The sequence below is a fragment of the Callorhinchus milii genome, unplaced genomic scaffold (assembly GCF_018977255.1).
Source record: "Callorhinchus milii isolate IMCB2004 unplaced genomic scaffold, IMCB_Cmil_1.0 Scaffold26, whole genome shotgun sequence".
NCBI lineage: Eukaryota > Metazoa > Chordata > Chondrichthyes > Chimaeriformes > Callorhinchidae > Callorhinchus > Callorhinchus milii.
The window spans coordinates 2,021,517-2,047,376 of record NW_024704767.1 but is presented as its reverse complement, the minus strand read 5'-3'; the positions used below and the strand labels follow the sequence as shown (position 1 = coordinate 2,047,376).

Sequence of the window (25,860 nt, the reverse complement as noted above, 5' to 3'; positions counted from 1 at the left end):
GCCTCAGTCATCCTTGGCATGTATCAAAATTGGCATTCACTTTACGGCTGCTTGTGGGACATTCTCCTGTGCGTATTGGTTACTTCATTGACCTAAAGTAGTCACTACCCTTCACAGCAAAGTCCGTGAAGCACTTTGAGGCTTTCGACATTAGGTGCTATCTCAACTGCAAGGTTTATTTATATAATTTTAGTAAATCTAAAAAGCTACAGAAAGTGATTCCAAACATTTGATTTAGATTTTTCATCCTTGTGCATCAGGGTAATAGATTGTCACAAAACGCAAAATACTGCAGACGCTGGGAATCTGAAACAAAAACAGAAGTCACTGGGAACACTCAGCAGGCCAGGCAGCATCTATGGAGAAAGGAAAATGAGTCAACATTTCGGGTCTACGACCCTTCGTCAGAACTGGGCTAAAAAACAAACAGAATCCCCTTATTGGTTCCCTCAGTTTCTCCATAGATGCTGCCTGACCAGCTGAGTGTTCTCAGCGACTTCTGTTTTTGTAATAGATTGATACATCCAACTCAAATAAGATAGTAAATTACTCATGGTATTGTTTCTCTTCAGTGAAACATACGTTTCCTTTTTAAGTTTCAATTATTCTAAAGCGTTTGTGGGTGTGCGTGTGTTTTATTCGTTTGGAGGGTGGGGAGAGAAGGATGAAATGGACAAACAAGTCAATAAATTAGTAATTGTAGTTATTCTGACGAGTTTATTGCAGAGAAAACTATTTTTGGTGTCAGGGGAATTTACTGTGTCCCTGACCACATTGCAGGAAATGAAAAGGAATTGTTTATGGGTTAAAGACAAGACTGTTGTAATAATTGAAGCAAGGTTTTTTTCTCCAATGGTGAAGATGTCTGCAACCTCAATGTTGTTGCATCTTCAGGGGAAATAGTAATGTAATGAGAAAAATTAGCCGTGTTTGATTTGAATCTTTCTTAAATGAAAGCTCTCAATAAAACTTAATTTACTAGAATGTTCTGCAATTGGTTTAAGTGAGCATCTATACTATCGGGAACGGTACTGCCAGGCACATTATTGCGTTTAGAATAAAGTTAGAAACCTTGGCAATGCTTGATATTCTTGTTAAAGTACAAACTATAGCCATTAGAAATCTAATTGTACTGGTAAGATCTATAATTTGATCAACAAAGGCAGATGGTAAGCCTGACTGTAGTTCTTTTGTATTGCTTTGAGAATAAAGTTTGTATTGCTTTCATTTGTGTGTTCATCTTGGGCTGAATTATTTATTAAATAACTTGTTTATAGTTTGGCCCACACTCTATAAAATGACTTAATTTCCAGTTGTAAAGCTTTTAACCTCTTAATGCTAGGCCAGTGGAGACTTGTCAGTGTGGTAGTTTTTGAAGGGGACTCTTTTCAATAGCACCTTCTAAAAGGGATGACTTTTACTTCTTTCCTGCTACATTGGAAACCTTGTGAATGAGTTTAAGATTTTAGAAGGTGTATGGTTTTCAAATTGTCTTAATTATCGTTCAAGTGATTTTAAAGGGAATGCATACATGAGGGAGAAAGGAATAGAGGATAGGAAGAGAAGATTGGGAGCAGTGGAAGCCCATGTGGAGAATAAACACTGCCAAATGGCCAGATTTAGTGCTTTACAATCTCTGTGAATCTGTGCCAGTAGAGTTCTGTCTGCCCTACTGGCCTAACAGCAATTTCGCCACTAACCTTTGAACAGAATTATAAGCACAAACATCTGAGGATTTATTACTTTTAATGTTAATTATGTGAGAAAAGTTGCCAAATGTAGAATTTTTTTTTTTTTAAAAAACTATTGGTCCATGTCTGCATAACATACTCATGATGACATTTTGTGCCTTTTTCGTTTACGTTAGGAATGGAAGAACGAACAGGTACTGCCTCTTGGGGGACAGGTAGCCAAACAAGCCCATCGTATGAATCTTCAAGGGTAAGTCTGCTTTGTTAATAAATATTTTTATTGCTCCCTTCTCTTGAATATTGTGGTGGGATTTTTAAGTGTCCCCTGAACAGGCAGGTGGGACCTCGGTTTGATGTCTCATCTGAAGGATAGGACCTCCAACAACGTAGCATTTCTTCAATGTGAATCAATCACATCTTGAAACAAAGTTTCTTCATCTAAAATGGGACAGTGAAAGTAAGTCCAGAAAACCTCTTTCAGATATTCCAAGGCAACATTTCGAGTGGATCACAGGTTCAGGGTTTTAAGACCCAATTTTAAGACAGTGGGAAATATTTTACACTGGAGGTAAAGGTTGAAATGGTGGTTGTGGCAGATGTCTGGGCTCTTTCAAGAATCCCTTTTGATGCTGTAATGAGATGATGGTAGAGAATCTGGAAAAATGAGAACATAATGGGCCTCTCATGATGTTTCCCGTGATTGGAAAATGTAGTTAACCAAATGGATGGAACTGCATAATACAGAATTTACATTTTTGTTAGTTAAATTAGCTGTTTATAGCTGGTTATTTGTTTATTTGAAAGCAAGGATTAACTCCACACTGGTGTCATTTTTAATTGTTTATATATAACTGTCAAAATGGGCAGTGCTTATAATTGTTGAAGTTTTTAGCTCTCCAGTGTTACACTGTGTCGTGTGTGAGAAATAAATAAGCTGATTAAAGACATTCAGCGTCTGTCTCCGTACCAGAGTTTTCTAGCTAACAGTGGTTGAATTTGGTTAACTTTTCAGGAGAGAGGGAGCGGGAGTTAAAGTTGGAGAATAATTATCAGAGAAATGCAGCATCAATACTTGCAAGAAGTTGGCACTTTTGGCTCAATTGTAGTTTGAAGGAATCTGGTTGCAGTCATGGTGCAAAGTCCTTTGAGTGTCTGTTATACACCTTCCAGTAGATCTTGTCTAATTAAATATCACACAGCCCAAGCACATACCCTAAAATGTATTTGTAAAACATTTGAGGCTAGTTTAAGTGCCTCAAACTACATATTGCACTTCCAGTACAATTGGAACGGAAATTTCATTTTGGCTTCTTGGCGTTTGAAACGAGCCATAAAACCTTTCCTTGCTCAGTGTCCCAAATGTGCTTGTATCGTTCCTGTATGATCCACTGTTAATTCACGACACTGCTTCCTCATCAACACGGAGTGAGATCCGTTGGCCCAGTTTGCGAAGCTTTCTTCATTGAGAGCACCCTCAATTCTGGAGGTTTTCTTTTTCTGTCATTTCTGGCAGCTGGCAATACTCCCTGTTGCGGGAGATTTTGCCTCTTAACTGCCCAGCCGTCAACTGATGCCGCCTGCTGAAATTTGCGGGCTGCAATTACTGTGGCATTCTAAGTACTATGCTGAGCCAGCACAAGAAAACCTCTACATCATGTTATTAAACTAGATCAGTGCTCTTGAAAAAAAATCTTCTTGTATTGTTGAGCAAGGAAGGATTATTACCAGTTTCTCAAGCTAACCGCTTACACAGAGAAATTTTGTAATCCAAATTTTTGGGTTGTTTAATTTGACATGACTGCCATTTTGTTACTTGTTATTTAAATAGTATGGTGAACTGGATAATAATTGGAGAAATTATTGTGGGAGACCATGTACTCTTATTTAGTTGGCTCTTCACTGGCAAATCTGTCTCTTGTGGCTAGAAAGAATAAAGGGTTCGTCAGTTGTTTGTAAGCATGCTGTTGGGATTTCAAATCTATGCCTTGTTCATTTAAATGGTTAGTCATTTTCTTATAAACAGTGGTTCAGTTCATGAATCGCCTCGCAGCAATTCAGAACATTGTCTTTTTGGGTGTTTCTTCTGCACTTTGTTTTGTTTCATTTTAATGCAGAAAGAGCCATGCGATGTTGACCTTGGCTGTTGGCCATTACTGTTTTTTGGGGGGCAGTGACTGCTGAGAGCTGGCTCCTGACAGACAAGGCTACAGTCGTGGTTTCCAGAGGATACCCTTGTGGTCATGCTGAGCTGTAAATGTCACTGAGATTGCTTTCCTCGTGTCTGTCACATGTGTATCATTGATTCTGAAGTAGTTAAACTGAAGCAAGGATTCACCTGGGACTTGCAACTCTCAAAAGATTAGTTTAAGGCAGTGTAGCAGAAGAAGCTGTGACATGCATCCATAAGCAGTTAGTGATTTGACAGTTATTTAGCCAGCAGATACTAGCCCTTTGGTTGAACTGACAGCACGTAGCACAGATAGTGTGGCCTGTTTCGGCCCCATTAATGTTGTCTTGAAAGTTGGCCTCCAGTCTGGGAAATGATGAATGTTCAGTGACTGATGATCTAATAGTCCCAGAGGATTCTGGGCTGCAGTGGTCCTGAGTATTTTTTTCCCAATGCCTTTCATTCTGCCTTGTGGCCTCTACTTTTGTACGTTGTATTGTGAAGAAGTTATTTTTTTGCAGCATTTGGTCATCCGGTTGTTATCTGAAATTGAAAGGAATCGTAGTGGAGTGATTACTTGCAGGAAAGGTTTTGTGTCCAAGAATTTTATTCTTTTGAGGTGTGTTTTCACTGAAAATAACACCGGTTACATTATTTCTTCCGGCACTTTGCTGCTAAAACGTAATTGTAATGCGAGTGAAGATTGCAGAAATATGTGCGTTAAGTTTTTTCTTGTAACTCGAAGAGCATGTTTTCATTTTTTTCTCAAACCTCAACAATTACTTGGTAACTGCTACTTAATATACAGCTGACTATGTGTATATAATAAAAATAGCAAAGCTAATTCTCCTATTTTAGTACAGAAACTTTGAAACCACAATGTGTACTGTTTATGTTCATTCTACTTCGCTAATCACATCACTCTAATGTCTAACTAAATGACATTTAACACTTGTTACACAAAAAACTTTGCATGCTAACCTTTATCAATGGGACATCAAATTGATTCAAGTTGTAATCATTTTTTTCCCCCAAGTATTAACGGATATAATAAATACAGCTTGTTTCTTAGTAAGATAACACCAGATTGCCATTGCAGAAACATGTGCTTTCCAATATTGGTATTGCTTTCTGTCCCAATGGCAACCAAGAGCTTGTCTGAATTGGAAAACAAATCTTTTAACATTTCATTTTATATTAAAAATTTTCTTCATGGTTTTCACTTTTTTTCCACTTAATGTTTTCTCTCTCTGTAAACTGATGAAAATCTGCAGTGATTTGAAAAACATTTACGTTGCATAGATCTTATGTTACATGGATTTATGTTACATGGATTTACATTACATGGACGGTACACCCCGCAAACAGGCGATCGACCCTTTCCATTAAGATGGAGGGCTGTTGCTTGAAAATGAAATCCTTTCCAATTTTGGCACTTGGCATTAAGTATACCCAGGTCAGGTGTAGACTTAAACTACAGAACAATGCCATTTCGTACTGATGTCTGTGGAAGGCTTTTTCAGTAGTGGTGCCATTGCTGACATAGTTGAGAGTAGTCACTTTTTTAATGTATAACGTACCCCCGGGGATTAAATATATTGTCATCGATGCAAAGTTATACAAATGTCACCTGCATAGGATTACTAGGAAATACTGTTTGTTGGGCAATCCCAATCTCATGGATATAAGCATTCTAATTGTCATGGTACGGTCTGTCTTCTCAATTGCTGATGTTAATTGGAGGACAATCTGCCACATTGACCAACAACAGAATCTGGTTTTGGGTCCTCGGTTCAAATATAGTTCAGAAAATGTAGTTCTTGTTAGCAAACTAACTTTGGAATTTTTTAATGAATGAATCTCTAAAATGAATTGCTTTTTTAAAAAAAAAACAAATGGAGCAGAATTGTCTCTGTCTGATTTTACTCAGTCCATAAGAATAGGTAGTTTGGGAAATGGTCATACTGTTTCAATAGGGGGTGCTCTTACATTGAGCACATCATAAAGGGGAAAGGTCTGAATTGCATTTGTCATGTTTGTTATTTGATCTGAGTGTGCAGATACTTTAAAAACAAATTCCGTTCTTGGCCTTCAGTAAACTCACACTTTGTGTCCGCACCTGAAGATATATTTTTAACCGATGATTAGAAATCATAATAATATTTGCACTTATTACAATGTGGTGAAAAGTTAGAAATGCTTGTTTTTGCATTTTGCCTTAAATTTGAAGGGGAAAACACTTATGGTCTCCATTGTTGACCTGCTTTTAGATGTATAACTTAGCCCACAGCAGTTGACTGCTATGGTTAGAGTCCAGGTTGTAATAATTCACAAAACCTCATCATTTAGTTTGTCAAGTGACCAGATGGGAAATATTTTTGATACTAACTTGAAGTCACAGAATCCTTTGTAAAGTGGGAGCCTACGAGATTAAAGCAGTTGTATTTCAGAAAATGAGACGGTTACCTATTTGTTAGTCTACAAAGTAATGAGTACCATTATAGATAATTAGTGTGACTGCTTCATAATCTCTATAATACTATGATCTTTTTTCCTCCCCTAGGGTTTTACAGACAGTCCTCATTATGGTGAACACTTGAATGACAGTCGATTAGGATCCCATGAAGGATTGTCACCAACACCGTTCATGAACTCCAGTCTAATGGGTAAGTAGGTAATTCTTTCCAAGTAGACTCTCAAAGCCTCTTTGGTCAGGAAAAGCCATTTGTCATCACTTGTCTGAATTGATATATCATGCAAATGGAGGCGACTGCACGTTTGTGACAATCGTGCTGGGAGATGACCTTCTCCATGGACTTTGAGCCACATCATCAGTATTATTTTCATCACAAAGGAGTCTTCACTTAGCTTTCTGTGAAAGGATTCTTAACAAGCACCCACAATCATAGCAAACTCTAGCATGATGGGCCCTTTCTGCTTGTGTAAGAATTGGGAGGTTGTAGACTGCTGGGCTTCTGCTGTTATCCCTTTTCTAGTTTTCGCTTCAATGTTCCATTCCTTCATCAACATTTTGCCTTTAGCAGCAATCTTATAAGCTTATTATTCAAAGTTATTTTAATTCAGTGATCCTGTTGTTAGATATTCAGATTATTGAAGGCAACTTTTTTTTAAAAAAAACCCATTCTGTGGGGACATGATCCTCAACCAGTACACAGACTTCTGTGTGTTTGTCTGTGTGTTTTTATATCCGTGTTCCATTCCTTCAGAAGAACAAGAAGGTTTGGGGTAAGGATGTCTCATTAGAATCTGTGATATTCTTTTAATTGATTAGCAGGAAAAGTATTCATCCCCCCCCACCCACACACACAACACACCCCACAAACACCCCCCCCACACACACACACCACACCCCACAACCACTCCCCCCCACACACACACACCACATCCCCCCCCACACACACACACCACACTCCCCCCCCACACACACACACCACACTCCCCCCCCCCCCACCCCCCCCCCCACACACACACCACACCCCCCCCGCCACACACACACACACCACAACCACCCCATGCACACGCACCCGACACACACAAACAATCTGCCTCAAAATACTGAGGAGGTGAAGCACTATGCTGCTGCACAGCACTCTGTGTGGCATTTCAGAGATCTGGGCAAGCTTGATTGAGTTAATGTCACCTGAGGCAGCGATTCAAACCTCGCTTTCTGCCTGGGTGACCAGTGAGTGTTATACCCTGAGAGCTACCAAGCGACTTGCTTGGTCTTTTGTACAAGAGCATCCCGTTTTATAATATAATTGATTTGTTGTACTTCAGTTTGATATATATATATATGTTTGTGTGTGTATATATATATATATGTTACAACTGTGCCAACCTCTTTTTTAAAAAAAAAAATTTGTCTTCTCACATCTGTATCACACAGTGGGAGTACATTATGCAATTCAACTCCTCTTGCAATGTGACGTTAATCTTGTATTTTCATAATTAATGTAGAGACACAAAATCTGTTTAGTTGGACACAGTTGATGTTATCATTCCTTCCGGATCATTTTCCATGACTAATCAGAAGATATTGAATTGTATGCTTTGGGGATCTTGAAATTACATGTGCAATGTTATATACTTTGTGCTTGGTCACTTGCGAATTGTGAATTGTGTGCCATATTACAACTATATTTGTGATTGTAAGTTATTTATTACAACATAGGCTGAGATAGCAAAACACATGTACGTGACCTATTTATATACATTTTGGATGATCTCAGCATTGTCACTTAAGCAGCAACCATGGCAATCTAATTGGATTACTTAAATCCAAATCCCAGAAGCCTGCAATTTCTTTTCAGAATCTTTTGCTTGCTTTGTCTTTGTTAATCTTTGGTTGAAGGCTAGGGCTGAGTAAGTGGAAGAAAAGTTAAGGGAATGCTAGTTTGTTTCACTGATTTTGCTGACTCCAGTTTAATATTTAAGGTCCAACCTAAGTCATACTGAATTGAATAAGCCAGTGAACAAAACTGCTGTGAGCATAGTTGTATATTTCTCAATTAATTTTTGAGTTAGCTAGCTCAATTTCTCACTGACCTACTTGAAAGTTTATATTACGTTACTTCCAATTGTGGCTTTGGACTTGATAGTATTGCATTTGAAGTATTAAGCAAGATCTCACTTTTAAATGTAAAGCAAAGGGTGGGGGGGAAACATTCTTGGGTCAGTGCAGATCAGGAATACAATATAATACAAAATTACATTTGTATAGTGCCTTTCACGTCGGGAGGACGTCTCAAGCCGCTGGGTATGATGGCAAGTCTGTGTGTTGGCGAGTAACCGCAGGTCACCATGAAAACCTGAGTAGCAACGCATAGAAGGCTAGCTAGGATCTTTAGTAAGTGGTATCAGCCTCCAGAAAAACAAGATTATTGCCATCTGTTGCCAAGAAGTCCAGCTACAGTCTGCAAGAAACTAGTGAAATGATTTGAGGTATTTTTAGTGTGGCACAATGCCATCAATTGAGTGTGAGCTGGCACGCTGCGAAAATTACTGCATTTTGCATTTGGGAAGAATTGATTACTGGTGAGAGTTGGGATGTGCTGAATTTATATTCTTTTCAGTTTCTCTTCCAGCCTTCCTTTTGAGCAAAATTATTGTGCCAAAGGTTTAATAAAATAGCAGCTGCAGTCTTCAGGTTTGAAGAAAACCATTGCCGCTCAGCTTACTGCCTCCACTGACCTTGAATGTATAGTTTACATATATAGCCATTAAAAAATGTCAGTGAATATTTGTGTGAAGTAATGTTATAGCCAAGAATCTATGAGCAGAAATACATAATTTGGACACAGAGATACCTCGTCGCTGGCTGTATTATTGCTTTTAAAATTCATATACATTTTTACGTTGCCCATTTAGAGTTTCCATTGTAACTGAAATAAAGTGAAATGAAGTAATTAAGTTACACAATTTAAAACATAGGATTACTTTATGATTCTTACAGGTTATGTTTCTGGAAGGGAAACACAATAATGTTACTCATGTGCCCTGCAGGCATTTCTCAACTCCGGCATCTGTCCATTATCAACCAAAAGGTTGGACCACCCTGATCTAAGGCATTACAATGACCTAGCCAGACCATATGTGTTTAGTTTTATCACTAGGTTGGGGGGGAAACTACTGGTTTTCAGACAGGTGCATAATTTGCAACTCTTCCTCCTCAGGCTTTTGGATTATCAAAACATGTAAGAAAGAATGACTAGCACTGGATTTTATGGCTGTTTACTTTGCTAACTGCACTGGCTTTTGTGGGCAGTTCCCATTTTTTTGCTACTGATATTACCACTGTTTTAAAACTATTGTGGAAAGGAACCTTTATTTATTTTACCCACCAACTGCTCATCTAATCACTTCTGACACAAATAAAATTAACTAACGTGAGTTTCCCAGTAACACAATTGACAACTGTCTGATTGGGATTTAGCCTAGTGGTATTATCCTATAATTAAGCCAATCCTCAGATCTGCATTACTGAAGTCACGCACATTATTCAGCATAAAGTATAACCTGTCCAAAGTTATTTACTTTGAAAAAACAAGGTTTAGCCGCTCTCCACAGATCATGTGCAGTATTGAGCTCAAAAAAGGACTTTTAAATGTATTTCAGGTTTGAATTGTTTTGCACAGGAGATGAAGTTGCTGTGAGATTGGTAGTTTTAAAAAAAAAAATAAACTGAGTAATTCTCTTGCATTAATACTGTGAATGTTTCTATGGCTTTGATGGAACGATTATTTTCTTATGAACACATTGGCAAGGGAATTCCATGGTGGCTTTTTACCAGCATAAGTGAAGTATTTCAATCTAGCTTCCATTTTTGTGCTCTTGATATGTAAAATGTATTCACTGACAGACTGTTAACGTACCTACCAGTTGTAGTAATTAATGGGTGCATTTAAAAGAGTTTTATAAAAACAATTGTCCGTTTTCCTTTTTTTAATGTGTGAACTTCCCACCCATTGTATAATAAGATCTTATAATAGATTATCTCTCAGTTTAGTTTACATCAACAATAATTGGTCCTGACATGATGCAGAGATTAATGCTGTTGATGTGCATTGAGAATCTATGGAATGTCACCAGTAGGGCTCTCCTGAGATGTTGAGTGGTATAAAATCCAGGGAGAAGCTGGATATCTGAGAAAGTCTTAAAAGAACTCAAAGGCTTGCGGCTACAGATTTAATTACAATTTTAACTGCTTCCTCATTCGGTATGCTAGTAATCCCTGCACACGTTTTGCAAAAAAAAATTATGTTTTCCTGTAACAGTGCTCTGTAATATTGCTTATTTTAAATACTGTTTTTTTACCATTTGAGTTTCTGGTTCCCCAGATTAGCCTGTTACTATTCCTCCTTGGTTGTCCACCAGAATATGAATGGGGTGAACGGGAACACATTTCAGCTGACCTAACCGGATTGAAACTGGCCCACTAATTGGTCTTCGGGAAGTGGGGTAGCACAATTTTCAGCCAACATAACTGGCTTGGGTCATCAGTCATAGTAAGCCAGGCAGAGTGCTATTCTGTAGAGAAGAGAGGTAGCTTTCTGAACTTGAGATTAACTGTAAAAATACTCCTATTTTAGCTGTTAGTTCCAGTATACAGAGAGATAGCAAATGTTAACACATTAGAGAGGTGAATAGTGACTGAGTTGCTACTTGTACATAGACCAAAATAGACATTGCGCATCAAGTAGTGTGATATATTCACTGCTGAGAAAACCAAATTAATAACTGTCAAATTGCTGGCACATCAGACCCCTCTGGTTTGAACGTCACTCTGGAAAGTTTTCCTTTGGGAATAATACCTTGGATAAACCCATGACTGAACAAAGGTTGTTGAAACAGGTAGTGGAGTTTCTCCGCATCATAATAGAAGCTGCCTTGAAAAATTAAGAGCTCATTCTATTTGTGCCATTTTAAGTCCACATATGTGGCCTCCAGAGGAATCCTCCATAAGGTGGTGACCTAGAGGAGTTCGCACGTTTGCATGTTTTTACTAAAAATTGTCTCGATTTGGAGCTGAGACTTGAAGGTATAGGTCCTCGAACCTCATTGTCAATTTTTCCACCACTTATGTTACTCTGTTTGTGATGGCTGAACAAGTGAAGTAGAATGTTCAATTACCTGCAATACCTGCTTTTGGTATATATGTTGTTTCTTATTCTTAGAAACAAAATAAAATTTGCGTAAATCAAGCCCTTGGCTCGTTTCCTTTTCTGGCACACGTGACATGGTGAAGAACTGTTTTATTCTGTAAATTAGATGAATTAAACATCTCATCTGAGGCAAAATTTATTCAATATTGTCAACCCGATTCTTGACTGACTTGAAGCAGAATTTACAGCCAATATAAAGTGTTGGTATATATTTCTGGATATATTGTCTGCAGATATGTCAAGTAACCCACTACTTCAGATCTCAGTGCCTTTGGAAGAAATGGTGCCACTTCTTTTACTTTATAGTGTGGCTGACGTTTGAGGTGTTGCCTATGGCAGTGCTATAAGGTAAATTGGACCATTAGGTGCATACGGTTCTTGTTTTGCTTTACTGAATGGTTAATGCCTTTAATGCATGAAAATAAATCACTTTCAGAGTTCATTACTGAATGGCACATTAGCAGAACTTGCATTTATGAAGGTTAGCACTGATATTTTGTTGTGTGATTTGACAGTCGTTATCTACTGATTGTGTTGCTTTTGGCACAACAAAGCTGCCTTTTTGATATGTATGTTGGGGGACATGATTAATAATTAGTGCATGGCATACACCAAAGTCTAAAACTGCAAAAATAAGACTGGCCCATTAAATATGGCTTTGCATCATGACTAGAAATATAAACTAGATCCTATAGACATTCCAGTGAACTAGACGAGTAGCTTTACTCTGCTTTTTTTTTTGTTTCCCTCAATTGTAGATTAATCATTTAATTCTCATTAGCACTGTGGTACAGCAATGTAAATATGAGCAGCAATGAGAGCAAATCTGTAATTCTAAAAGAATTTGAGTTTAGCTGTGGACAGAAATTTATTTAGAGGATGAAAGGAATATTGTCTTATACACGGCAGTTCAATGCTGATTCTCAGTTTTTATTACGTATGTAATTTATGAGACAAAAGTAGTCTTTCTCAAAGTATTGTACTAAATGAATTCTGCTCACACTGAGGAATTACACTCATCTGTTTTTCATTTTCTTTTGATGAGACATAATGGGCTTCCAGGAAATTAAATTATGCACTCATTTAGCAACAACAGAAAGTGTGGTGGGCTTTTATTGCCTAAGGTTTGTGTGCATTAGAAATGAAGTCTGAATTACAGCTAGATTCTGTTCTCAATATTATAGAGAAAAATAAATTGTTTCAAGCTTTTGCTTAACGTTTTGATTGGACTTAGAGGCTTATCAAAGTTCAGCATCAAGTTAATGTCCTGTGCACAATCACCGCAGCAGGTGTCTGCTCGGGTTTGAATTCCCTAGAGAGATATCTCTGTTCCAGTTAACAGCTGTGGTGATGGCAGTAGCAATGACTGTCATCAATTGCCGATCATGTGCAGAATATCAGGTACCACAACCAGGTGTTTCCAGATAGTATTCTCTTCCCAGTGTAACTGACCCACCCTTGTGTACAGTGTTGGACCCTGCTTACAGGGTTTATTTGAACAGCTCTCCACATTATGGTTGCTTACAGAAATCAGCCTGTTACAAAAAATTGTGATTAACATCAACAACGTTTTTAATGTGTTTTGTTTGGGGTTTAAAATCCTCTTCACAGAGCGCTGATCATATCACCATTGTGCCAGCTTAGAAGGGTGAATGTTTCAAATGAATATTTAGCATAGAAGCTGAAGTGTATCTGGCTATTTAGATATGACTATCTTTTCTAATGGAAGCTAATTCAGCTTACTCAAAGTTGGCTTCAGTAATTTCGTCAGCCCAGGCTCACAATAAATTTATCTATGTCCTGTGCAACAAAACACAAAACAAATTTGCCAGATCAGAAGAAGGAAGATGCTGATACCATTCTTTTAGCTTTTCTTTGAGGATCCTGTTTGTGATACTTTATTTTGAGGACTGCACATGCATTGGTTGAAAAAGAAAAGTAAACGGTTGTAACGCAAGACATTGAAAACATTCAAAATGATCCTAGTTCCTTTGTACACAATTAATCTTTAGTCTGTAAAATCTGAAAGCTAAACTATAAAGTCAGCCCTACGTAAATAATTTGTGATGTAATATTATGCACTTTGTCTTATGTGCTTTAAAATAATATTCGATTCCTAAGATGAGATGATACTGGCCTGCCTACAGAGTCGTGTAATTGTCAATAACTAAAATTACTAACTTGTGATAGTGTGTAAAGGAAAGCACTGATGCAAGTTAGACACTGGAACGTGAGTCTTTTTAGTTCTGTGTTACCCCAGTTAGCTCAAGGCTATATGTTTCTCTTTTTGGATTCATCAGTGCATGTACTAGCGAAAAGGCTCACTTTCCTCCTGTGGCCCGCTCTCCCTTCGTGCTTGTGCCTGTCCTGAAGGGATATGCAGCTGCATTGGATCAGCTGCACGAAGCTCTGAGACTTTGCATTTCAATCTGCCCGAGGAAGCTTCTGTGGGAAGAGTTGGGGGATGGGTAGAGGGTTTAGTGATGTAACATATTCACGTGGTTGCTGCTGATAGGCATACTTGATGATTATAATTATTAGCATTCTGAATGGTAAATTGCATAAAGCAGCGGTGTGATTACATGGTAATTTCTGTAATTCTCTAAATGGAAAATATGTTCAGCCCGATTTTACAAAGTTGAGATGTCTTGCTGCAATTGAAGTTTTTTTTTGAAGTAGCTTGTCAGAGTATTAAAACATCCATGTAGTGCTCAGATGTGATGCTATTTATTCATCACTTGGCATATGAGTTTAAAGTTATTGAATATTGTCTCGAGTGATTTGTGCCTGTCTATTCCCTCTCGCCATCCCCATAACTGGGGCAAGTACCTGATTTCTGATCAATATCCTAAGGTATACATAGCAGGTTGTGCAAACCTCACCATGTAGAGAAAATGTGCATGCATGCCTTTGTTGTCACTTCAAAGTAGTGTACTGCATTTAGGAGTTTTAATATATTGGCCTTACATTGAATATCCTGGAAGCATGCAATGTTAAAGCCCAGAAGGCAGGCCATTTGGCCTTAAGTCAGTGATGGTATTTTTTTTAACCTCTTGAGCCAACTGATCTAGTTTCATTCCAATGTTAATTTTCCTCATCATTCAATATTCTTATTAAAAAAAATATTTCAGAAATTGGCTTTAGGTTAGCATTGTGTATTGGAATGCTAGGACTACAAATATGTTTTCTGTTAGTGCACATCTCAATTTCCACTCAAGCGTATTTCCATTTGGGTTTATAATGTAATCTGGAACTGATTGATAACCAATTGTTACACAGGATGGAATGCTTACGAATTTGACTCACTATTTGCCTGTTGAGATGAATTTTAAAGATCCATGTCACTGTTTCAGAAAAGAAGAGAGTTTGTCCCAATATCCTGCCCAACAATCCTCCAGATAATTGGTTATTCACATCATAGCTGTGTGTGGGACATTACTGTATTCAAATTAGCTGTTGTGTTTGCCTGCAAACAGTCACTACAGTCACTTTACAGCAATTACCCGTGAAATGCTTTGAGATGTTATCGAGTGCAAGTATTATTATTTTTATTCAAAGCCAAACTGGCAGTCCTGATGCATTTTAGGTAACCTATTGAATTTAACTTTTAACACAATTCCATGCAAGCCATATGTTTGTTAATTAATCTGTCAATCGATCATAACTTTGGATGCATTACAAAAGAAACGTAGTTACATGTGTGTCCAAGTAAGCTTAGCGCAGATCTAAAACCAAGGAACAAAGCAATTAATCTCCTCCTGTTTAGCTTTTTTTTGTTGTAAGATGTAAAATGACAAATGATGCATTTATTTACATTTTTCATTGTTGAAAGTGGGTAGATTGCAATGAATTTGGATGTTTGGGCAAATCATAGAATCGGTTGAAGAGGAATGTGGAACAAGTGCACTCGCTGCTGTGTGGCGCCTGACTAGAATAAGTAAATTTGTCTCAGGTGTTTAGAGGGTTAAAATCATAGGCGGCATCTGAATCTTGCTGCTCTATGCTGTGGTATTGTTCTTTTATTTTGTTGGGTCAAACCGCCAGATTAATTTGCTTTACAACATCTTTTCATGCTGGTCCCAACAATTCTAATTTGCCGTGTTTTCCTGCGCTTCAGTTTTGGTTCAACGTTTGTGACATTTTTGATACTTGACCTTATCTTCATCACTGTTGCATTGTTGAATCGTTGCTTTGTTCAGGTGGATTATTTTAAAATAGAAATTTAACACTGAACTGAAATTTTATTTGATAATAGTCTGAATGGCATAAACCTCCTGAGGTGCAGCGCATACTACTTTAGGTTGATGTTGCAGCCAGTCTTGCATGCTGTGGTTAGATTACAATATATACAGTAGATTGCTTTGCTATCATCAGTACAGAACTTTATTAATATGCACAACATGACCATTTCCAGTGGAAGGTTATTAGTTTGCTTGTTTGTATCCTCCAGTGAATGAAATGATGTGTGATTATGAAGTCATCAGGCATGGACCAGTAAAACTCAGGAGAGCCTCCCCCTTTCTGAGGTCCTTAGGGTGCCATTGATTGGTGACCATGTGTTTGTGCCCGATAGACTGTGAAATGGTGTGTTGCTGCACGGCTGTGTTGCACCTGCGCCCCACAGAGGTGATTGATTGGTTTGGTCATGTGGAATGTTCCCATCTGGTCTGCAGTAATGTGTTTTTTTTTGTCGTCGTCAGTGAATAGCTCGTGTTGGCTGGAGGATAGTAACAGTGAGAGGCTCTAAAGGCCAAATTAGTCTTTTTCTTGAAACAGTGCAGCACTGGAAGGTCCAGGCCTTATTTTATTTGCATTACTCGTATGGTAAACTAATTGCAGTCTGATGGTCTTGGAAGCAATTTTATGGGACAGCAGACCAGAGATATTAAAATTCTAAACCATGCACGAGATGGGCCGGATGGGAAAAGCTGTGTTTTAAATACCGTTTCTGTCGTGATTTTTGTGACGGAAATTGAAGCTTTACATTCTCCACAGCAAGTTTCATCGGGAAGGAGATGCATGCGATGTACTTTGGATAGCTGGCCATCTTTGTAAAGATTTTAAAAGATATTTGAGGACGCCAACTGCATTTCTTGTTTTATATTGCTTAATCCTGGTCCTTCCTCATAATTGATCTATTCATTCCACCTAATGACTAATTACATATCACAGCACATCAGCAGTAGCATTCATCATCATAGAATGTAATAATCAATGACATTTCAACAAAGGAAAAAATAAATATGCAAATAAGGACTCATTAACATTTGCATGAGCAGTTTGAATAATCGTGTTGCTGACAAGGCTGTAATTAACAGAAATTGATGCTGAGTTCAGGATTTGATCATGTGTTTTCTCAGCATTTTATTGTTGTCACTGCGGGGGCTGAAATGAAGTTCTGCTCTAGTTGTATTTCCAGATATGCTTGATGTGAGGTCTGCTACCAGGTACACTAGACTTCTGGGAGTTCTTAATGTTATCTTTGACCTGCAAATAAAATAACCAGGGCAGATCAGTTGCAAATTCCGAGTCATTAAAATATTCATCTTAAATTTCTAGAGAAATGTGTTTGAAATATTAGTTTATTTCAGATTGTTTTATTGGTTTGCATGTAAACATTCTTTTTATTGTGCAAGGTGGGTTTACACTTACTCGTAAATTTAGTATCGCTGTGAAACTCCAATCTGCCAGAAAATTTTTGCTAATGTAAATGGTCGTTCTCTGTTTGTGAATTTTTGTAACATCTTATTAGGTGTGGTTCATTCGACGAAGGTAAAATATAAAACATCCTTTGGAAAAATATTTAATTGCACAAAAATCCTTGCCGACAAAACTAGCAGCTTAACATGTTTTACAATCCTTAGCAAATCTGTGTTGAAGTTGCAAATGCCCTGTTTTAGTCAGTTACTATTGCTATTGAATATCAGTTTCTTGGAATCTTAGAATGTACCTGATATGCACCATCTGCATTTTTTCCCCAGTTTCGCTGCACATTCCTCCCATTTTCCTGTTCCATTTCCTGTTATTGTCATGGATAGTAACAAAAATCCATAAAAGACAATAAAGCTGTTTATGTCAGTGTTTTGGATGACTATGAGTGCTGATTGTAACAAGTTTGAGAAATTTCCTTTGTTGAATGTGTACCGTGCCATCTGGCTCAACATGGAACATTAACTTGAACAAGGATAATGGATTGTCGTGTATGGATACAATTTCGCCTCTAGCTTCACTATAATTCATTCTGGTCAGGGAATGCTGGTTCGAAGGAAAGGATGCAGGTTATTTCCATATGTACATACCGATCGATTTATTTTCCTTCCTTCCCACTCTCTCTCCCTCCGAGGAAAGGAAAGTTTCAATGTATTCCACAGATGGGAAGATGTCAGATAGCTAATTGGCTGTTTAGCTTCAAGTAAATTCATTTGTGTCCCAAGTTACCACGTGGTGTTTGAGCGCTGGAAAGTATTTCTTGGAAAAATAATATCAAATTTGTTTTAGAAAAATGCATATTTATGCATTAGTAGCAAATGCCCTGGTACAGTAATGCACATTTTTAATATTGTTAACAACAAGATTTCATTTATAGAGCGCCTTTCACGTCGGGAGGACGTCCCAAGGCGCTGGACAGTTGGGTCGGGAACCGAGCAGGGGGGAAATGGTCAGGGTGATGGGAAGGGAGGGAGAGAGGAGGGGGTAGACAGTCGAGAGGGTAGCTGAAGGCACGGTTGAAGAGAAAGAGAGAGAGAGTTAAATATGTAGTTGTAAACTAAATCAATTTTAAATATGGAAATAGTTCAACAAAAACAGCAAAACTTCCCAAGCGCCAATTTTTGCTAAATTTGTAGTATTTAACTAAGTCATCAAAAAGAAAGAGAAGTTCCATTGCGGCCGAGTGGATAAGGACACAGCACTGGGTCCAAAACACAACATTGTAGGTTTGAATCACAGATAGTTGGTTTCAGCCAGTGCAATGTTTGGGGGTCACTTACAATTACTCTCCGTGCCCCTGGGTTAGGGAGTGGAAAATCATCCAGCTGATTCTTATCGAGATACTCCATGCAGATATTAGATAATAACAGATTTGGGTTCAGCTGTGATGTCCACCCATAGTGGAAGGATCATGTAGAATTAAAAAAAAACACTTGGGACATGTATTGGAGGGTGTTTAGTTTCTGGAACAGTTTCCCTGAAAAAGGAACATAAGTGAAATGCCCCCAGGAGAGGAGACAAGAAGAAAAAGTGGACTTATTATGTGAGGGAATAATTTTGATTTCAGAACACTCTTCATTAGGTGTAGAGCAAAAGCTAATTTACTTGAATTTCTTCCATTACCTGACATCCAGCCGTGCCATTTTTAGGCAATTTCAGGGATGTATGATTAAGTTTACTATGTTTGAGGGAAAGTCTTTGACCAGTGATACACTTTAAAAAAACAATTTCCCCTGCATAATCCATATCCTAATCGGTTGTGTGGAGGAGCACTGCTTACAAACACAGCAAATATTCCACTAATCAACTTGCAGCAGAAAGTAGATGTGTTCATGTGAACCTAAATGGCCTTGTTGAAAGTGAACTCTCCACCCTCATTTTCACCAAGTTTTTTACTATAAGGTTTGTGCTGTTTTCAATTCCCAGTAACCAAGCTTCAAATGTAGCCTGATGAACCTTGGAGGCAGAGTTTTCTTGAACAGGTTATAATGCAAATTTGGAGCCACCTAGATCACCATCTCTTATGGCTGTCAGAAAATATAACGCTTCACGTGTCTAGGCTTTCATTCGCACGCTGCCAGCATAGAAGAAGAGAAAATCTAGTGGGCCACTATTTTAAATGACAACCAGAACTGTTCAATAGTAGAAAATATGTGTATATTTATGTTTGCATTGTACAGATATTGTTCACCATCCAATAGTAGTTGAAATCCAATTTCATTCTAGGGCGCCTCTGACAACTTGACTGTCTATACACAGTTTGGCAGAATGTACGTAAACCCGTATGAAATCATTTCATGTTTTCCCACTGAGAGCGGTTCCATCATTCATTGAGCCAGCTGTTTTCACAGAGATTCTGAATAACATCAGATGTCAGTTGCAAAGAGGAACGCAAAGGATCCTAGGTGATGAGTACCGACTTCAAGCCTGTCTATTTCCTTGCTTGAAACTAGAGTGACAACGTTATCAGGCTGAGCAGAGATGGTTAACTGTTGAAAGAGATTTGAAACAACTTTTCATGTTGCAGTAGAATTTTTATTTTGGAAACTTCACACCCTAAAGTGGGAGTATCAGGCATTAGGCATATTTGTCAAGGATATGTCATTTTGTTCTGTTAAGTGGCACTACAAAAACTGTACTCTTGTCTTAACTCATTAACAGATTGTGTAGGAAATGCTGACCAAATAATTGGTCCTTCTCCATTTACCTCTGTTGTGTTGCTGTGAATTGACTAAGAATCTGATCCACGGTGGTAATGTGTGTTTTAATTGATAGGAAAAAACTTTAAAAGAAGAAAGCCACAATGATTAGAATGAAACTGTTTTTAAAGACTACATAAGCTACATAAAAGTATAACACATTAAATAACTACACCTTACATGTACAGTTTTTCAAGACTTGCTTCAGTGCAACACCACCTTTTAAGACACAGTTTTAAGTATATTGGTTTCAGCTGCATTTACCATCAGCTGACAATCTAAATGCTGGTGGAAGTTTGAATGTAGTTTTAGTAGAAATCTCAATTAATCAGGGTGGATGGTAATACATTGTGCAGAAACGGGATGTGAACTGGTTCTTACAAATTTGGATTTGTGTTTGTTGCATTGCTAATACAAACGTTTACAACATTATTTCAAACACTCTTAGAAGCAGCTTTTTGATTGTAAGTGAAAGGAATTTGGTTTTGCACATCTGGTTTCTTTAAGCTTTTTGTCATTTATGCCCAAATCATTTATTTTAAACTAAAATCTTAATTTGAATAAAAGATATTTGAGTTTGCTTTCAATGGCCATTTTCTCAGAGGTGTTTGGCTAAAAATCACTTTTTTTAAAACAAACCTTGATATTTTAAAACTGTAGACATCCAGGGCAGAATGGAGCTAAGATGGAGTGCGGAGTATGATGAGGTAATGGTTAGGTTAAAGTCGTGATTACAGATCACCGACCTCTGTAGGGATGTCTTAGTTTATTACTAATCTTGCTGTGTGTTGCACTTGGCGTTTTTCCTGTGCTGCTTTCCCATTGTTAATAGCTGAATGAGTAATTTGGCTCAAATAGGTTGGGTGGAGGGTGCATTAGTCCAGCAGCTGTGCTTACTGGCACTGGAGAGTTAACCTCTTCATCGCAGCCAGATTGAGTTTGGAATATTTATTGGAAATACAAATTGAAGACAAAATGCAAATCTGGCATTCACATAATTTTAAAAAAATCACTGACTGGTATCCATAGCATTTCTGAAATATGATGCCGCTAAATACTCAATTCAGAAATCTTCACATTTGTATGATATTTGGAAGTAAAGGTGTTGTCAAGCAGTGGCTTGTGTTGTAGCAAGCTTTAGAAACTTAGATTTATTTGTAGCACAGCAATGCTTGGATTTAGCATAGAACTGTTGGTGAGAGGAAAATGCTGATTTTTCAAGTGAGAAATTTCCCCTCTCAATGTCAAGCCTGCGCCATATTTATTGCTTTAATGTTTGTGTTCAACCTTCAAAGGGAAGGTTGAAATTAGGCACCCCCAAATGTTTTTAGGGACCGATTGATGCATTCGATTTTGTGTATTGCCGGTTACTAAATGATTCCTCTTAAACAGCTAATTATGTCTGATTTAGTAAAAGGCTATCGTTTTTGTAAAAAAAAAAGTGATTTGGAATTTTTTTTGTTTGCAAACAAGAGACAACGTCTCACATGTTACAAACACATCCCGTCAGATTGCGATACATAAACTAGCTTGTTGCTTTGCCAAACACATGTTCCGTGAGGTTTATTAATTTTAGAAATTGTATTCTGAAAGAGTGAAAAGGAGTGTGAAGCAACTGGGAGGTAATAAGTTAGTGGACATTAATGCTAATCTTGTAATTGTTAAGACAAACCATGCTAATTCCTTTAGGCACCAAAATAAACCAGCAAAATGTTTTCTGCCACCCCCTGAACCACAGAAGGAAGTGATAGTGGCAGTTAAATCCCTTTTCCTCAATTCAACTAACTGGAGGTTTCTTGAAGCATTTTGTTTTATGGATTTGTAGTCTCGAAAAGTGAAAAGCTATGTTAATTCTTTGTATGGTAAGAGGAGCAGCTGCCTCCAGCCTGTATTTAAATCTTACAGCTCTGCGGCTGAATTTATTTGTTCAGATGAGCGAGATCTTGTGGCTTTCGCTTCTTATTTTGACCCCATTTTGCAACAGCAAGTAGAGGAGTTTGACCAGCTCCGGCAGGTGAATGGGGTCAAAGTACATACTCCTCAAGCACAGTGTATACACACACACACACACACACACACTGAGTTGAGCACAAACACAAGTTGCACATCAGGTGGTAATTGGGGCAATCCGGAAACTCCATTATTTTACGCAATCGAGGACAATCCGTCAGAAAGGCTTTCTCTCTCCCCCAAATGAATGTGGATTTACTTAAAGTGTGCACTGTGCCAGTCATAGAATTATATAGCACAGAAGGAGGCCATTCGGCCCATTGTGTCTGTGCCGGCTCTTTGAAAAAAGTAACCCAAATCAATTCCATTCCCCCGATCTCTCCCCATAGCCCTGCAAACTTGTCCTCCTCAAATAATTATCCATTTCTCTCCAGACGTTGTTATCGAATCAGCTTCCACCACCTTTTCAGGCAATGCATTCCAGATCCAAACCACTCGTTGTGTGAAAAATTTCTCCTCACCTCCTGTTTTGTTTTATAACTATTTTAAATCAGTGTCCTCGGGTTACTGACCCACCCGCCAATAGAAATAATTTCGCCTTGTTCACCCTAATGAACCACCTCATAATTTTGAAAACTTCTATTCTGTCTCCTTTTAATCGTCTCTGCTCCAAGGAGAATAATCGTAGCTTCTCCGGCCTCTCCTGATACCTGAAGTCCCACTTCCTGGTACCATCCTGGTAAATCTCCTTTGCACCCTCTCCACTTCCTTGACATCCTTCCTAAAGTGTGGTGCCCAGAACTGAACACAGTCTCCAGCTGAGGTCTAACCAGTGTTTTATGAAGGTTCATTCTGACTTTTGTACTCTATGCCCCTATTTATAAAGCCTAGTATACCATATGCTTTTTTTTAAACGGCTTTATCTACCTGATCCTGCCACCTTCAAAGGTTTATATGAACCCCCAGGTCTCTCTGTTCCTTCACCCCCTTTAAGATTGTACCATCAGCTTATATCGCCTCTCCTCATTCTTCCTCCCAAAATGCATCTCTTTGCATTTCTCCACATTAAACTTCATCTGCCACCTGTCTGCCCATTTTACCTGTCTGTCTATGTCCATTTGCAGTCTGCTACTATCCTCACTGTTTGCTACTTTTCCTCGCATAATATCATCTGCAAACTTGGAAATTGTACTCCCTAGAAGTCCAGGTCATTTGGAGTCCTGCAGCTCAGTGGTTAGCGAGACACCTGGGTTCAATTCCAGGCAGGACGAAACCTCCACACGCCTAATAATAATCCCTCCAACACAAAGCAATAATAAATTGGTCATTTTCGATACATGACTGATTGTGGGACATTGCTGTACGCAATTGGCTTCTGCGTTTCGCCCACAAAAATATACAGTCAATTCACTTTACAGTCTGTTCTGTGAAACGCTTTGAGACGTCGATAAGACGTGAAAAGCGCTATATCAAATGCAAGGATTATTATTTTATGATTATTTATATAGATCAAAAACAGCAGTGGTCCCAATACTGACCCCTGGGGGACACCACTGCACACTTCCCTCCAGTCAGAAAAACAACCGTTCACCACCACTCTCTGCTTTCTGTCTCCCCGCCAGTTCTGTATCCATGCTGCCACTGTCCCTTTAATACCGTGGGCTTTTATTTTGCTTACAAGTCTCTTATGTTATGTACTTTAGCAAACGCCTTTTGAAAATCCATATAAACTACATCAACTGCACTACCTTCATCCACCCTCCCCATTACTTCATCAAAAAACTGTATCAGGTCATAGAGTCACTCTCAGTCACATCCCTTCCTTTGACATCGGAGGTGTTTCTTATGCATAGAGCACAGGCAGGCACATCAGCTACGATGTAATGACACAATGGAGGTTGGCGATTTTTTGGTGTGTTGTTAATAACCGATTCAGAGATATTTGACCCCGATGGCAGAATCGAGTTGCTCTGTAGTGTTGCAAATCCTATATTTGATAACAAGATGTTTATCATTAATCTTAAACAGAAATCTGTGTAAACCTTTTGAGTGGGCTTGAAAGCTTGGGCTAGTAAAAGCATTGTTTAGAAGATGCTTGTGTTTTTTCACACAACATGGTGGGGAATAAATTTATATTACCATGTCCTTCATTTTTTGCATGAACTTTTGTTGACTTAAACTGTATCCTGTCAGCTGCTGGCTTAATCACTTTGTTTGGTTGTTCAGAAAAATGCAACGAATAGTTCTTACAAATGAATAAAACAGTTGCTGTGATTTTAAAAACATTTGACAGCAAATACAAATGTAATCACTAAAATATTTATCTTGTGTTTTTAGACATCCTCATGTATTTACATAGTGCCTACCAAAACTATCCCTCAGTTTATCTTGTACAAAAATTATACTCGTGGGAAAATTTCCGACTCTAGTTAATGTGAGCAAAATGATTTGTGTTGCAATTTATTTTGCTAACAGCACATTTACTTTTTGTTTGATAGCCTTTTCATGCCAAAGTGCTTAAGCAGGTTTCTTGAGAATTAGTGGTTACCTTAGAATAGTACAGGGAAATGTGATTTAAGCACTCTGGATATAGCACTGCGTCACTTATAGCACTGGGTTTCTGTGGATCCCAAGCTAATTAGATAAACCTGGCTTCTGGTGCTGACTAGCAGGCTTCCCGAGCACAAAAAAAAATCTGACCTTTAGGTTGCAAGTTGTCTGCTCACTGCACATGTTCATGAAAGTGCATCTAGGAAATGACGTCAAACTCAACTTGGAAGCCAGCTTTTTTTTTACCACTTCTCTTAAAACACTAGCTCTGAGCTATTGGATCCAGAGAATCATATTGCAACAAGGTTCCTCAGTATAAAAAGGATAGAATCAAATATAAAATTGTGCATTATAGTGCTTAAATTAAGTGTTTTTATGGGGGTGGGTGGAGAAGGGAAACAGGCATTTAAACTTATCAAAACTTTGACTTGGGTTTGAGAGTAGATGACTGGATTGTGAATTCTTTTGCATCTGCTGTTAAGTGCAGTTTTTTGGGTCAGTCCCTACCCCCAGTTGCTGGTCCTTCCAAGTCCTGCTGATGAGACCACCACAGAGAATTGGCTCAATTCTGACATTTCGTTGCCAAACATGTCACCTTGGAGCCACTTCAGACCCCTCCCCACCCCGAGGATAGTCGCTAGTTGGTGACAGTGCAGTTACGGTGAGAAAGTGAACGTATTTTAGTGTGCATTAGGAGCAAGATTAAGCTGTCCATTCCAGAAACAGTTGCTAGATATTTACGAGGCATACAAGTATTTAAAAAATATCGAAGCAAAACAAAGTGCAGAAAGACTTGCACTCGGTTGCATGCACAGGAACTATGGATGCCTTTATGGCACAGTAAAACTATTTATGTGGTTTGCCTTGAATCACTGGAATGTCAGTTACCAAGAGCAGGTGTTCACAGTGTTGAGAGTATGCCTGTATATACAAATCGTAATATGACAGTAGTGCATTGAAGCGTTTTATATCCACTACAAAAAAGCCACAAAATGTTGATACTTCAGTCAGGTGTACTTAATGGGATAAGTTGGCATGCGTGCTGATATATTTGTGCATTAAAGAGCCATCCACTTCTGCAATAAGTATACCAGTCGACCAAATAAAGATGTATGTGTTGGGAATGTTGCGACTACAGAATTACATTGATTTTTAAAATCGACATTTCTGCAGTTGTGAGTAACTGTACTGATAAGACTGTAAAAAGCAACTGAATTTTTAAAATGTTTTGGTGGTTTCCACTCAAATTTAATAGTGCTTTTTTCAATTCTTTGGCTTCTGGAAGAGCCAGGTGTATTCTGTAGCGTACATTTCACCCACAAAATATACAGTCAATTCACTTTACAGTATATTCTGTGAAGCGCTTTGACATGTCTCGAAGATGCAAGCTTTATTATTATTACATCGTAATT

The 25,860-nt window shown here is 38.3% G+C and overlaps 1 protein-coding gene across 3 annotated transcripts in view; it reads left to right on the top strand.

Moving 5' to 3' along the window:
* The window catches only part of tcf12 (transcription factor 12), a 94,119-nt gene that overhangs the window by 19,950 nt on the left and 48,309 nt on the right, over positions 1 to 25,860 (top strand). For all 3 annotated transcript variants that reach the window (XM_042344069.1, XM_042344068.1, XM_042344067.1), the window contains exons 4-5: positions 1,868 to 1,941; positions 6,422 to 6,524. In XM_042344069.1, coding sequence (XP_042200003.1) covers positions 1,868 to 1,941; positions 6,422 to 6,524 — 177 coding nt within the window. The remainder of the gene's footprint in view (positions 1 to 1,867; positions 1,942 to 6,421; positions 6,525 to 25,860) is intronic.